Source organism: Lynx canadensis, chromosome F2 (assembly GCF_007474595.2).
Source record: "Lynx canadensis isolate LIC74 chromosome F2, mLynCan4.pri.v2, whole genome shotgun sequence".
Classification (NCBI taxonomy): Eukaryota; Metazoa; Chordata; class Mammalia; order Carnivora; family Felidae; genus Lynx; species Lynx canadensis.
The window spans coordinates 40437820-40454189 of NC_044320.2; the positions used below are offsets into that span (position 1 = coordinate 40437820).

General features: G+C 44.3%; 1 protein-coding gene across 3 annotated transcripts in view; it reads right to left on the minus strand.

Moving 5' to 3' along the window:
• Positions 1 to 16370, minus strand: part of PTDSS1 (phosphatidylserine synthase 1) — a 65056-nt gene that overhangs the window by 16016 nt on the left and 32670 nt on the right. For all 3 annotated transcript variants that reach the window (XM_030303739.1, XM_030303738.1, XM_030303737.1), the window contains exons 6-9: positions 14797 to 14948; positions 10517 to 10658; positions 8495 to 8607; positions 5343 to 5408 (exon numbers count right to left, since the gene is read on the minus strand). In XM_030303739.1, the coding sequence (XP_030159599.1) occupies positions 5343 to 5408; positions 8495 to 8607; positions 10517 to 10658; positions 14797 to 14948 (473 nt within the window). The remainder of the gene's footprint in view (positions 1 to 5342; positions 5409 to 8494; positions 8608 to 10516; positions 10659 to 14796; positions 14949 to 16370) is intronic.

Sequence of the window (16370 nt, forward strand, 5' to 3'; positions counted from 1 at the left end):
TTGTGAGCTAGTAGACACACACACACACACACACACACACACACACACACATACACACCCCTGAAACAAAAGTTTTGCAAAACAATCTGTTCCTTTACTTTGACATTTTTTTGTATTCTATTTCACGTTAAGAAAATGCTGGCAGGACCCACTCAACTGACTTCACAATGACCTGAAGTTAAAGACCACAGAGCATTTCAGTCAGCAACTTTAGGGTTAGGATTTGCTCATCTGTGCTGAGGAAATCTTATGTAAGCTGCTGTCCATGTGCGTGGACTTCTCAGTGAGAACGTGACCACTGAGCAAAGCAGGGTGGGGGGAAGTGAGGGGAAGGGGCATAGTTGAGTCACAGGGCAACACGGGTCGTGAGGGCCACACTAGGGCTTGGCTTTTAGTCTGAGGGAGGGTTTTGAGCAAAAAGTTTTTTCACATGATTCAATTTACATTTTAATTTGCTCATTCTGGCGGCAGGAACAGGGAGCCTTCTAATCTAGGGAGGGGACCCAGGGAGTAGCTGCAGAGTTGTGAGAAGCAGTGGGAACTGGGATACATTAAACCCAGCAATCACATGGACCCTTTCACCACCAGTCATTGCCCCTCCGCCGTTATCCCTGGCCCCTGGAGGGAATCCCAATAAATATAGTCCTTAAGGAAGGCTAACATCACTTTTGTATAAGACCCAATGGCTGCCCCTTTAGGGCTGAGTCCAAAGGCTCAGGAGCACTGGGAGCCCATATTATTGAGCCTGTCACCTGCGAAAGCACAACCTCCTCACCGAGGGGGTGGGGGGCGCAAATTTAAATCTATCTGATCTTTACCAGACTGAACTAGGTGGCCAAACTGTGGTTTGGTGGAATTCAGTCGGGGCTGCTACTTTCTTAGATGCCTCCACCCATCCTTATCCTTAATTAGCAAGGTGAGGCGCTCCTGCCTGGGGACGAGGCTGGTCAGCTGACTGGGACCTTCTCAGCTTCCCAGCCCTGCGGAGCCTGCTCTTTCCAGACATGGTAGAAATAAAGATGACAGGAACGTGGGGTCCAGGGTAAGGAGCTCTTCAGTGAATGGGATAAGAATGTAAGCAGAGTCACTGCAGAAACTTGGGGCACAAAAGCACTAGGCTCCACATGTATAAACTGGGTGCCCGAGCCAACCCTGACAAGTGGAAAAAGTTTTCAGTTCGCCAATGCTTTTGGATTCTGAGGATGCCACGGCCTCCGTGCACCTCGCATATACTGCATATACTGTCCCATGGCTGTGCCAGAATACCCTGCTGGGATGGCTCAGGGGGTGGGTGAGCCGCTCTGTCTGGCCAGGCAGGAGCTGACCCTCCAGCAGTGGAAACGAGACCTGCGAATCTATGACACACCTACCGCACAGTCACACAGGCAGCCAGGAACTGCTCCTGCGGTTCAGGAGTCAGGCTCCGGTTCAGATTAGGGGGAGTAGATGCACCTTTGTAGAGACAGTCATAGATGGGCTAGGCTTTACCAGCTAGAAAAAAAAAAGGTTCAACCGTGTTCCATGGAACTTGCTGACTTCCCAAGAACCCCAGGGGCAGGGTGGGGTGGTTGGGGACAGGGGCAAAAGGGTCCTCACCTTGACAGTTCTGCTCAACTGTTTCTTTCTTTTAAAGTTTGTTTATTTATTTATTTTGAGGGGAGGGAGGGGACAGAGAGTGAGAATGTGAGCGAGGGAGGGGGAGAGAGAGAGGGGTGGAGAGAGAATCCCAAGCAGGCTCCGCACCATCAGTGCAGAGAGCCTGAGGTGGGACTCAAACCCACGAACCATGAGATCACGACCTGAGCCAAAATCAACAGTCAGACACTCAACTGACTAAGCCACCCAGGCTTAGTCAATTGTTTTGCTCTCTATTAGGATTTGGGGCAAGATGTCATTTGGGGAAAGGGATTCAACTGCTAAAAAAAACTTCTGTGCCTACCACTGAGGTTTGGGGCTAAGACTGGAAGGGTTTTTGAGGAAGGAAGCATGGGTGGCGGGATAAAGGAAGGACGGACTATTGATCGTGAGGAGGACAGGATGAAGGGGAAGACACGGGAAAAGGGAAACTAGAATGCTACCCCAGCAGTGTGAGCACGGAGGGCACGACACAGAGGTGGGCAGATGGGGAGAGAAGGTGAGGAGGGCAGGAGGCTGTGAACAAAGGTCAACAGCAGGAAGGTGAGGGCTGTGATGGGAAAAGGTCAGAGTGGGATGACACCTCCCACAGAAGTCTATTCCCCTCGCATGCACCCTCCTCCTGGAAGGACCCTATGCCTCACAGCTGTTGTCTATCCTTCCAGGGGTAGGGGAGCACAGGGGGAAAAACCTGGAAGAACAAGTACCATTGCAAGAAACTGTGGAAAGGAGTGATGTGGAATGGACAGCCTGCAGAGGAAACCGAGAAGGAACAGTTTCAAGATGGCAGATGCCGCGGGGAAGACAGGGGAGATGTGGGTAGAGGAAGGGCCTGCTGACTTGGGACTGACCTTGGCAAGAACAGTGCAGCAGAGCACTGGAGACATGAGGCTTATCGTCAAAGGGGCACCAGTTGGGTTAGGACAACATGGAGCAAAGGACAGTTCTGAGAGTGAGGCGGACGTGGTCCTGGAGCCCCTGGGGAACAGTGGACTCTTACCCAACCCAGCCCCTGAAGGCCCCACCCAAGTACTTTCAGGGGAAGGAAAAGTGATTACTCACTCCTGCTATGGCCAAAGCGTGGACACCTTCCTTCAGGGCCATGCGATCAAAATCCTTTCTTTATAAATCAGGCTACTTCCCTCTTGTTCAGAAACAGTTATGATGAGGGCAGAGTGGGGAGAAAGACGAAGATAAACATGGTATAAAGTGCTCCCCTGGTGAATCTGTTCATATCGGCCTGGGCCTAACACCCCCACAGAGCTGGAGTAGTGTAATGGGACTTTCTAAAGACAGAAGAGGCCAGCTTTTACACACTACTGCTTTCTCCTTGGTGGGGTTCCCATTCCCTAGCTGGATGGAGTCCCATCTCTCCGCTGGGCACGGCACGTTTGGGTATAAAAAGCTTAAAAGCTCAGTTTTATGGTACAACTGTGGGAGACCACATTGTAAGTCCGTATTTAGTTACATCACGAGTAATTAATACAAACCCTTTCAGGGTATAACATTTACAGAAAAGAAAAGTGCTCTCTTCAGGAGAAAAAGATGGAATGGTGGGTCAGACACCTCAGGGGGTCCTGTTTGCCCTTTCCCTTCCCCCGCCCACCTCCGCAAAGGCAAAAATTTGACTGTGGCTATGTGGGGCGCTCCTATTCCCCCCCCTCCACACCTTGCTAAATGAAGCCTGAAATTGCTCCAAAACTAGTGAAAAGGAGCTATAAAACAGCTACTAGGAGACGGGAAAAAGACAAAACGAGGGCAACAGGGACGGGGCAGAAGAGGGGAGGTGGTGGCCTCCAAGGGGCAAACCTGCAGAGAGAAGACAGCTCGGGCCCCGTGTTTCCCTGCCGCTGGCTGATGAGAGGTGGCTCTTGCGTGTGCTCACACCCCCAGGCGGATGGCTGTGTGAGATTTATGGACAGGAATGTTCTTTCTGGCATGGCCAGCTAGTTCTCAAGGTGCGTGTCCTGATACCACCGTTCTGGGAGCTTGCGATTCTCGGAGAGCATACTCAATAAGCCAAGTGATGTCTCCTTTGCATTTTACTTTACTTGAGCCCTTTTCAACAACGTGTGACTTTCTGCAGCAGCGTTTTGTGCCGCTCCAGCCCCGTTTATCTTTGCCATTTCTCCCACCGCTAGGGATTGTATTTTTCGGCTGCCCGATTAGAAACCAACTTTGCTGCCACACTGCCACTTTCTCTGATCAGCATCTCCTTTTCCTCAACAGGTAAAACAGAGACAAGTCATGTGGAGCATACGTGCACTCACAGCAGAATAAGGCTTTGGCAAGGACTTCTGAGTCTGAAGAGGAAACTAAGTGTGGAAAGAAGGCATAGGCAGTGGAGGAGGGCTCAGACGCTCTGTGGACGAGGTGCGAGAACAACGCTTCCTGTCCTCCTTGGATGGGACAGTAAGGAGAGCCCGTCTACCTCCTTTTTGTGACTACAACAGTGCGGTCGCATGGCCTTTGCTCTGTATTTCAGAAATCTGGTAAACGTGTAAATTCTCTCTCCTGCTAGATTACTAAACAATGGAAAGCCAACCCACGTTATCACCCCATAAGCTACTCTGGGTATGAAAATCAGCTTACATCACAGAATGTATAAGAAATAAGGACAATGGCCCTTTGTGTTTTAGGTGGGAGGGGGAAGCCTGCCTACATCTTTAACTTGAGCAAGCCCTCAGAATCTGAAATGAGAGCTGACACACACCCACACAGGAAAATGTTTAGAAAGAGTAACATAGAAAGGTTAAGGACAGTGATCCCTGATGGGCTAACTTCTTTGGATGATCTTTAGTTTCTTCTTTTGCCACTTGTTCTAATCTAAACATATGAATTACCTTCTCACTGGGAAAAAAAAAAAAGTTACTCTGCTTAAAAATCTGCTGAAAGTAGTAACTTCTTGCCTACTATGGGTATTCATTTTTACGTTGTCACACTCAATTTAGAACCTAAATTAGGTCTTGAGTCTAAGCTACCTCAGGGACTTAACTTCACACAGATGTGCTACACAACTACAGAACCTCGGCTGCTAAATGGAATGGTAAATTGTTGGCCGAATTTAAGCAAAAGAACCACTTACCTGAGACACTGAAGATGGCCTCACATTTAACACTGCAGGGTTAGACTAGTTAGCCTATGGTCTCTTTCAAATCATTTAAATAATAATACTTTAAGATAGCATTTGTATCTGTAACAAGACAATAAATTGTGACTGTGTGGCTGTATGTTAGTTCTCCTTGGAACAATAAAATTATACCTTGGTAGGCAGCAAGCAGCTGTTTTGAGCAGGCTTTTTGATGTAAAAGTAACATAAAGCATCACTAAGCCTATCATGAAATGATGTCCCAAACTTGTTACCAAATTTAGAGGGAATTCGAACAATCCGTTGTCTATCTAATTTATTTCATAAAATAAGGTCTCTGAGTTCCATGCAGCAAATATCTTTTGATTTCCTTTCTTTTTGTAAAAAAAAAAAAAAAAAAAAAAAGTTTGTCCTCTTTCTATAATTTGCCAATTAACTACAATATTCTAAACTTAAATCAGAAAAAAGAATGTTAAAAATGAAAAGACATGTAACAAAACAATAGCAAGCCTTCATAGGAAGATTGTACTGAAAGGCACTTAATACAGGGTCAAGAAATAACCAAGGAAATTTAGAGGCTTAAGTGGTTTTTAAGCCTCCACAATAATAGATTACTCACCCAAACACCCAGCACTGTGTTCCTACGCGTTTGCACTGTGTGTCAGTGAGGTAAGCATAGTACTGCCTGAAAGAACAAAGATGGAATTCAATGAAAGCTTCTGGAAGATCAATGGGTCAGCATAAAATTAAATCACTTTGACAGGATAAATATAAAAGATGTTCCGCCTTGTTCTACATACTCCGGCTAAGTGGTCTACTTCTAGTCAAGGAATGAGAAGCCAGTGGCTGCTGGAACATTCCTATAAAAGGTGAAGAGTTCGGGCTGGGTTGGAGTGGAGAGAGCATGGCTTAAAGAGCTGAGTATTCACAAAGGCAGTTTTGATTCAGGGACAGAATGGGTGCTTCAGTCTCTCTGCAGGGAAGTGATTCCAGAGGGTCACCTACACTGTCATGAATTGTCTCCTCTGGCACTCTCCAGGACAAAGGTTGCCGATTGTAACCGGGCAGGGCAGACACACACTTTTGGCTCTCAGAAACTGGAATGGGATCCCGCATGCAGGTCACTGTTCACTCAATACCAATGACTTTGAATGTTACTGATGAGCTCAGAAAAATGAGGCAATGGTATGGAGTTGAAAAGCTTAGAGCAGCACTGTCCTACGTAAATATAATACAAGCCACAAATGCAGTTTCAAATCTTCCGGCCGCCATGTTAAAGCAAAAAGAAACAAGATAATAGATGTTTTAGTAACATGTTATTTAACCCAGTATATTGAAAACAACTATAATGAAGTATTTTACAAGGTTTCTGCACTAAGTTTTTGCACAAAATCCGGTGCGTATTTAACATGTACAACATTTCAACACAGACTGGCCACACTTCCTGTGCTCAGCCGCCACACATGGTAGGGTAAGTGGCTGTTAGGACAGTGCACGTTTAGACCCTCATGACCACCCCCAAAACCCAATTCGTCCCTTCAGAGGTAGCATCTGAAGCAGGAGCTCATCATCTTTTTGGAGGTCACAGACTTTTTTGAGGATTTAATGAAACCTATAATAAGGGGCACAAACACACAAAATGTTGCATTAAGTTGCAGGGGACTCATGGATACCTGAAGGTCATCCACAAACTATCATCTTTTCACTCCAAAGGCCTGAGTGAAGAATTCTAGTCATGAAGAATTCAGGTCTACCTCTCACTTCACATTTTCATGGCCTAGTATGTTTTTACCACTTCAGCTTCTCTTCCCTCCAACTGTGGCCATCCCTTTACACTGTACTTGATATTATCAGAGTAAGAGAAGGTTCAGTCAAGCTTCTTCGCAAAGCAGGAGAGTCGAATCAAGAGGGAAGGAAATGGAGATGTGGTCCGTATGATTTATTTATCCGAAAGCCTGTAAGCTTTCTCTCCTTTTAGGGACTGCCATTTGCTACCTGGGGTGGCCGTGTTAGAACCCATTAGAACACTTCCATCTTCCCAAGTAGCTTGCCAAAGCATCTTCTTACATAGGAAATGCCTCAAGTTGGTATGAGAGCACAGAAAAGGGGCTGACTTTTAAACAAAAAAGAAATCACGTAGAAATCCACAGTGTTGGGCAGAAATTTTAAGGAGCTCTCAAAAACTTAAAACACTGAGGGGTGCCTGGGTGGCTCAGTCGGTTAAGCAGCCGACTTCAGGTCATGATCTCGCAGTCCGTGAGTTCGAGCCCCGCATCGGGCTCTGTGCTGACAGCTCGGAGCCCGGAGCCTGTTTCAGATTCTGTGTCTCCCTCTCTCTCTGACCCTCCCCCGTTCATGCTCTGTCTCTCTGTGTCTCAAAAATAAATAAACGTTAAAAAAATATATATAAAAAAAAATAATAAAATAAAATAAAATAAAACAAAACACTGGACATGTAGCCTCTGGTTTTTGTTTTGAAATGTTTAGCAATATTGAAATTTCATGATAAATCAGATGTGATTTGTGATTCTGTTTTATATAGAAGCGATTTCTTTCCCCACTTACTGACTTTGTTGATCACTCCTAAATTAATGAAAAAGCTGCTGCTAATCTTTCTTGAAAATAACTGTGAGCCTCAAATTAAATTAAATTTTAAATGAGAAAGGGAGGCTCCAACCCACCAAGGGAAAATAGCATTTACGAGAAAACCACTTCAACAGACCATTGGTCTGTAACGTGTCAAAACTCTGCCTGCCTACCAACTAGTGGGTTTCCGGTTTGGTCCTTAAAGAAAACAAGAGATGGAATTTTAGGTCTTAACTTCCCAGGACTCAGCTCTATCTTATTTGGTTTGTTCAATCCGGGATCTGCGCCACAGGAGGAGGGAGGCAAGGGGAGGAGATATATATAGATACAGATGGTTATCTATATCTATCTGTTTCCTCTTTGTAATAATTAATGAAGACAGAAGAGGTTTGACCAAGGAGAATACCGACTCTTCCTGGCAAGTGAGGCCCTCTGCTTGTGTGGTTTGCATGCACATTGAAACTGATGAATTAAGTTATTCTACAGCTACAGCTTCTGAAGCTAACTCTTGTAGCTGCTTAGTATCTATTTGTATCTTTGTAACTTTGCAGATACCTCTGGTGTTGTTAGTGAATCAATGGCGGTGCTTCACATGAATTGTAAAACCCCAATGCTGTTAGTTCTAGATAGGAGGAATGAAACAAATGACTGTTGGTCTCTGATGTGCACTGGGATCAGTCTGCATGAGCGACAGTCACCAAATCACACCTCACCTCTGGGGCCCTACCCAGGTCAGAAGCATAACAGCATGAATATCTAAGCTTATCTCACTTGTCCTGGAAGATGACAGGAAGGATGCTGATAAAAGGAAAGTAACTGGCTCTAAAATAGCATCATTTATGACTTCAGATCCAACATTAAAACTTCTGTATTTTTTGATCACCTCATTAAAAACAAAAAAAAAGTCAGCACCACTGCTACTCATTTTTTTTTTAAAGGATGTTAAAGGGGGGGAAAAAGAACAGCAGTGAAAGATTATTAAAAAGGTTTGAAGATAATGGTGTGTGTGGTGTTCTCACTTCATGTTACTGAGGTCTGAGAGCAAAACATTTTCTTCGTATTCAGATGTATAATTCTTTAATATTTTCCTGGAAAATCTAACATATGTGACTTTCCTTATGCTGAACAGGAGAATGCACAGCAAGTTAATGCGCTCAAATGACAGTCAGGCTTGTATAGAATTACCTCACTGTGGGAGCCGTGATGCCACCAATAAAGAGAATTCTACACCAACTTAATGGATGACTGGCTTGGAACACAAAGATATGTTTCAAGAAGAAGGTATTCAACTCAGTTAGCTGAAAAAGAAGGATGCATTAGTCAACCTGATACTGCATGCTAAGTCATAACAACAAATTCCTTGTTATGGACATTCTAAAAAATAATTAGTATGTTTAAAGCATTTTCAGAAAATTTATGGGGTCCTCCAAGTTGCTACTGGAACGGCTGTATTTAAATTAAGTAACAGCCAGTACAATATGGGCACCAACCAGCTGGGGGATCACGGGTGCTGGCATAGGGAAGGGGTATATGGTGGAATCAGCTATTTGTCAGGTTTCCTGGTGCGTGGCTCTCATTTGGGTCACCCGTGTGATCTGCTGGGATAGTCGGGAGACAGATGTTCTGAGAACAGCAGAAATCATGAAAACAAATATACACCATGGAACACCTCTGCAGCCTTACAGAAATCAGGCCAGATCTAAAAGAAGTCTCACTGTAGGAAAGTGAGCTCTTTGATAACCAAAAGAAGCTTGAGATACGTCAACGAGAAATGACTGGGAACCTATCTAGCACACGCCTTGATCAAAGGCAGCTCTTAAAAGTGGGTGCGAAGGGTCAGTTCAAGTTTCACCTATGGCCAGTGGTACTTTCCCTGAGGTTAGCATCCTGGTGCAGCTCATCACACGAAGAACCCGTGGCAGCACAGGAGAGACCAGCCAGGATGTGGTCTGTGCTGAGCCCATCTCCTGCATTTCCCCTCCAGATTCAGCAAGGAGCAGAGATTAGGAAAGGAGAACGCAGGGACCAGCAGGTTCATTTCAGTGACGTGAGACATGTGTCTTTTCCCACAGCATTGATTTCAAGGATATAAAATTTAAAAAATGGTCCACTAATTAATGCCACACATGGAAAGCTGGTCCCAGCTCAGTGAGTGTGAGAAGTGTGCTCCGTGTAATGCTGCCATTCTAGGAGCACACCCGGTCTCTCCTGGACCAATCCAACCTCCTCCTCAGTTCGCATACTAATGGAACACCTACACCTTCCCAGACATCGCTCTGATAAGGAAAAACTTAGTCCCTACCCATTTAAACTCCCATTTTCATCAGACTGACTTCCCCAAACCATGGTGACTACTTATTCACATCCACTTCTGAATCCGTGAACTCCACCTGCTGAGATGAGCAATATTATTCTCCACATGTGGACAAGGATAATTGTCTTAAAGGTGACTCACGCTCATTTTTTATGTTGGGAGCATTTCGTGCCTGTGTTCAAAATATAATTTCTCATGATTCTGAAACACCCGTCAAGCAAAAGCTGGTCTCCCAAAGTTGTAAAATGATTAACTTGGGCACAGGAGGATCAACACAAAAGGCTATCTCTAGAAAACAGAGATGTTTAGTAATCTTTTTCCAAGACCCTTGGCTGCCTGAATCACGTAGTGGGCTGCTTGGAAGGAGACCTTCTCTCCACTGACAACACGTTCTTGGAGGACCCAGGGCCCCACACATAGTAGAGCCTTCTTTACGAAGCTCTCTACAAACTACCTGAGGTGGTAACAGCTGCGGCCCAATTTTAAAAAGTAAACGTTAAACTTAAAATATAAGAAAAACCCTTTGTATTTGTTCCTTTGGTCCTGAAAATGATCCCTCTGAAAATCTATCCGATGCCTAACAACTTGGGTAACAGATGCTGTGACCAAAAGCTTCTTTTGGGGAACTGTAAGCATTTTCTAACTTCCAACTCCAAGAAAGATATTTGAAAATGTCTTTACGATGAAGCAAGGCCTTGGGCATAATAACACTGCTCTGTTTAATTATTTTTTGTATGTAAGCTGCAGGATTTTCTATCTTCCGAACCACCCAGCTGGTAAGCAGCGTCAACTAATGTTAACTCTAAATTCCTGAATGGTTTTTATTTTGCTTTTGCTTTTCTTTTGTTCCCCGCCCCCCCCCCCCCCCCGTTTCTGGGCATCTGAAAAAATACCTGCCAGATGATCATGAAAAGGTATATTCCAGCCACTCTCTGAAATGAAGATTTGGGGTCAAACCATCGAACGTAGGTCCAACTAGCAGGAGTAAACTGGAGCACGGCTCTTTTGATTTTACCAGTGGTGGTGTGGATGTCTCTGTAAGAAGAGAATGGCTCCAGTGAAAATCCAAAGAGATAAGGAAGGGGAAGAAGAGAAACAAACCAAAAAAACTGCACTGACAATCTTACAACAAATGCTCAAGACAAAAAGATTCCTTTCTGGGTGAACCATCTCCCCAACAATGATCTCTCTATTTACATGGAGTGCGGAGAGATGTATCCTCGATAGGAAATTTCAGTGATGACAGGCACAGGGCAGGGGTCAGGTCACTAAAGAGCCAGGAGAGGCCTTAACTTGTGAACAGGTGACAAAAGAAGCTGAGGCATAGTAACAGCCCCCTGGAACCAGGCCAGTGAAAATGAGGACGCCCACAAGGACATGATCCCACCCACTCTATATTTCCCAAGGCAGGGCATTTTTTTTGTTTGTTTTTTTAACGTTTATTTATTTTTTGAGAGAGAGAGAGAGAGAGAGAGAGAGAGAGAGACAGAGCACAAACAGGAGAGGAGCAGAAGGAGAGGGAGACACAGAGGGAGGCTCCAGGCTCTGAGCTATCAGCACAGAGATCAACACAGGGCTTGAACCCATGAACCGTGAGCTGAAGTCGGATGCTTTACAGACTGAGCCACCCGGGGACCCTCCCAAGCCAGGGCATTTTAGTTAAACAGAGAGGTCACCCACACCATTTCTTCGTCCTATTTCTTCCTAAGATAAATGAACAGTTTGGGATGACAAACAGCAATTTCTAAGCCTCCTTCATTTTAATCCTACAAAATCACTCAGTTAAAAACTTCACACTCCCATGACAGGAACGCAGATTCCTACGTGTTACACGTGAGAACAGTCAGGCTCAGGGCACCTGCCAGAGGAAAGCTCCCGTCATGAGCACCACAGTTGGCTGTGTATTCTAGCTTCTCCTGCTAGACCAGGAGCCGAAATCCAAGGTAAATAGCATTTAGTAACTGGTAAAGATTCTTTATTTCGACAAAGATTTTTATCAAGTGCCTTTATGTCTTGGACATTGTGCTAAGTGCTGAAGGCACAAGAGCGAACAAGTCAGGTCTTTTATTTTTGCGGCAGAGGAGGATCCACTCGCCTACCCATCAACAGGCATGTACTGAGAAAATCTTGCAGCAAAAAGATATGAGGCACAAGAGCGACAAAAAATAGAGATTCTCCAAAAAGAAACAAGAACTATGAAGGACCTGTATTTAAAAGAAAACAATAGCAAACTATATGGTAAGAGGTAGAGGAATATGGGAATAAATAGGAGGACAGAGCGTGATCAAGTATTGGAATACTTACTACAGATCTCTGTTACCTTATGATGGGTTTCGCCCGGACAAGCCCATCATAAATTGGAAATATCATAAGATGAAAATGTATTTAATACACCTAACCGACCAAACACCATAGCTTAGTCTAGCTCACCTTACGCTTGTTTGAACACTTACCTTTGTCTACAGGTGGGCAAAATCCTCTAACACACAGCCTATTTTATAATAGAGTGTTGACTACCTCACGTAATTTGTGGAATACAGTACTGAAAGTGAAAAACAGTGGGTGTCTGGGTGCAGAATGGCTGTGAGTGCATCAGTGGTTGACCCTCACCATCGCCTGACTGACTGTAAGCCGCGGCTGTCCCCTGCCCAGCACCACAAGAGAGGATCCTACCCTACACACGTCACCAGCCTGAGAAAAGATCCAAATTCAAGATCCAAAGTATGATTTCTGATGAATGTGTACCACTTTCATACCACTGTAAAGTCAAAAAATCATTAAGTCAAACCATTGTAAGTCAGAATTGTCTGTACAGCCAACGGGTTAATTCAGCTTTATATTCATTTGTATATTTGACGTCACTTAAAAGAAAAAAGCACCGATGGGATTTCTGCTTTTTAGTTGGGCTTGTGTTGTGGGAACCTGACAAAACAACTCTCAAGTTGAGTCTAAAGCATAAACGTATGAAAATAGGGAAGCATTATGGCAGTGTGTAAAGAGCCAGACAACCAGAGATAAATTCACACTCAGCAGCTTGCTAGCTGTGTGTCCTTAGGCAAAGTACTGAACCTAGTTCTTACTGTCACCATCCCTAGAATGAAGAGAAAAGGAGTGTCAACCCCTAGGACTGATGTAAGGCTCAAATGAGATACTGCTTATAAAGCTGACTTACAGCAACATCTAGCACAGCTCCAGCTTTTGTTCCATTATCTACTGTCTTAAATATATTAAAACTGTGCTTTCAAGTCAGCACCCAGAGAAAGGATGATTTAAAGAGGAATAGGGAACACGGCTTAATCAATTGCAAAAAACATTTTGAAATCTCTCCCTCATACCATCTAGCACATTAAATGTGAGAGAGACTAAATAAGTTACTCATAATAAAAGACCAAACCATTAAAGAAATTAAAACCATTAAAGAACCGGAAGAAAATACAGGTTAACATTTACCTAAACAAAAAGATGAAAAGCTTTTAAAGTTTAAATGGAGTACCTACCATAAAGAAAATTACAAGTGGATGACAAAACAGAAAATAAAGTCACATTTATGACAAAGTGTTAATGTCCTTAACCTATAAAAAGCACTAATAAGAGGAGGGAAAATACAATAGAAACGGACTAGAAATTCAGTATCACATATGTGATAACATTAAAAAAGGCTTAAAAGTAAAATTCAAAGAAATAGTGAAATAGACACATATATACATTAGTGAATGAGGGTGAGAATATAAATTAGAGTACTACACTTTTAGGAATTTATTTATAGAGGCACCCTGGTGGTTCAGTGGGTTAAACATCCAACTCTTGATTTTAGCTCTGGTCTCAGGTCATGATCTGATGGTTTGTGAGATTGAGCCCTGTGTCGGGCTCTGCGCTGAGACATTTTCTTTGTGACTTATACTCATTTTCCCTTATTTGTTTTTTTAAAATTTTTTAATGTTTACTTATTTTTGAGACAGAGAGAGACAGCGAGAGAGAGAGAGAGAGAGGGAAGGAGGGAGAGCATGAGACGGGGTGGGCAGAGAGAGAGGGAGACACAGAATCCGAAGCAGGCTCCAGGCTCTGAGCTGTCAGCACAGAGCCCAACATGGGGCTCTAACTCACCAACTGTTGAGATCATGACCTGAGCTTAAGTTAGATGCTTAACCAACTGAGCCACCCAAGTGCCCCTCATTTAACAAAAAAAAGTTATTTATAGAGAAAAAAAGATCTACAAAGATACATGTTCAAGAATGTTCACTCTAGCTTTCCTTCATAAAACTGAAAACTCTGAAACACATCCAAATGACCACAAAAGGGAGCTGGTTAAATACCTCATGATTTATCCATATGTTGGGATATAAAGAAGCCCTTTGAAATCATGTTTTAGAATATATAATGATGTGGGAAAATGTTCATATTTTGTTTGATAAATAAATGAAGGTGTAAACACAATAAAGACAACTACTTTCATAATCCCACTGCTGTTCTTTTCCTCCTTTTCAATGGCACAGTTCCTGTTTCAGTCAAATTGAGAGAGCTCAGGGAGGCAGGACAAGGAATGATAGAAGTGGGTGCTGTCCCCCCTGGAGGCACAGTGGAGGGACGCGCAACTTGCATCAGAAAGTCAGAGACAGCTACCTGAAGAGGTGTCAAGGTAGTCGAGGTAGGAAAGGAGAGGACCTGTCAGCCTGGCACACGGGAACATGGGTCAAACCCAGGTATAGAGGAGCATGTGCTCAGAACCTTGGGAGACCCAGGGGGCATGGAGGGAATGACTGGACCTGCCCAGCCCACAATGTGCACTTTGTCCCAAAGACCAGGAGGAGCCATCACAGGGGAATGACATGATGGATCTGACACGCTTAAAAAGATCCCTCAAGCAGCGGGGTGAGGTGGTTTGCAGGGGGTAACCAGGGAACAGGGGACTAACTAATCCAGTGAGGGCAGTATGCATGCAGGCTGAGGCAGGAGAATGAAAACAAAATGGATGTGAGAGAAATGAAATCATAAATGGTTTAGCATCATCTGGGTGAATGCCTGCAACACGGTCTATAATCATTCATGCGTTTCAACTACTAATGTGTCATCTACTTCTTATCGTCAAAGACCATACTGAAGGTGCTTGCTACTAAAGCAGCTTAGTCCTCGTTGTGCAAGGCTGTGACTAATGTCCAGAGGGGAGGTGACTCACTTGAAGCTGGCCCAGTGGTAGGTCCTCATCTCTAAAAAGCGGCAAACGACCATGCCCAACCAGATGCCACCGCCGTTGCACAGCAGGATGTCCAGGATGACTTGGTCCCACCAGCACTCAGCGAAATTGGGCAGAAGGTGCATGAAGAAGAGCTGAGACACACGAGACCACGGTTTTAAAAACAAAACTGCAGAAAGATATACTTCCCTTTAATACATTCTTTTAGGAGAAGTCGTTGACGTTACAGGTTTTCCCAATGTATGAAACACATAAATCAAAACAAGGCCTGTAATTGGGTTTGTTTTTTATGCTGTGGTAAGTTTATACATTTTATGAATCCAAACAGTTCTTCTCTTGACATACAGCTTTAAAGACAAGGTAACCCCTCCTGAAAAATACTACTGACGAATTACCGTGGCTAACGACAGCGAGACAAGGATCTAAGAAAGGAAAGGGAGAAAAGTCTTCATACCTGCCAACAGATCACTGGCATAGTCCTCAAAATTAGCAGCTTGAGAGTTCAAGCTGTGTGTTTTAGAACTATCCCATAGATATCTAGGTAAAACAGCAAGGAAGCTATAAAAGGAGAAAGGTTAGGTTTTGATGACATGAGGTGGGAAACGGAGAGCTTAACAGGAAACCCTATGACAACTGATTCACAATCATCATCTTATTAAGTGCTTATGATGTGCAAGGGGTGAGGCAAAATAAAGTCACGGTTCTCGATCCCAAGGGCAGGACGGAGTCAGATGTTTATGCAGAACCACAAAATAAGGTAGGCTGTGGCAAATGTTACCATGGCGACATAAATGGAGCACGGTGAGGACAAAAGAGAGATTCATTGTGACAGATGGCAACTGGGGCAAGACCTATTGGGACAGAGGTCGTTAAGGACAGGGATGACTGGTTTCAAGACGGAGATGAAGACTGAGGGCATTCCAGAAACAGCAGGATCAAGGGTGGAATAAAAATCTCTTATGGAAATCCTTTCGTCCAAAACAAACAGCCTATCAGCTGCGTCCAGAGCAGCACATGTTGCTGTGTGAAGGCCCATTTCTAGAAGGTCTGAAATGACAAAGACGGTACCTGGAAATCCTCTGGAAAGAGGCAACCCCATAATCACAAACCTCTGAAGTAACACAACAAATACTACAAAATAAAACTGTTCACAAAAGCATTTTGTAGACTGTAAGACAAGGCACATATATGGAGTTTGCCTTCTTAATGTGCCTGCTGCCAAGAAGACCCAGCACAGCTACTGCATGTGAAGGCTTGCAGTTGCGTTCCTCCCTCAGGTGAGCCAGGCGCGACCCGACCCCCGAAGTGTATTCTCTGGTCCCCAGCCGTGAGATGCGGCATTAACTGTGGTGTGTACAAGGGGAAGAGAGAAACTTCAACAGAAATTGATAACACATATTTGCTGAAACAAGACTATGCAGGGAGGTGGGGTGTGGAGGACATGCTTCAGCCTGAAGAGCTTTCCTGGAAAGGACCAGATTCTGGGGGTGAGATGGGCCGTCCAGATGAATGCCTGGAACTCACAGAGGGGAACGTGGTAGGGCAGCAAGAACATG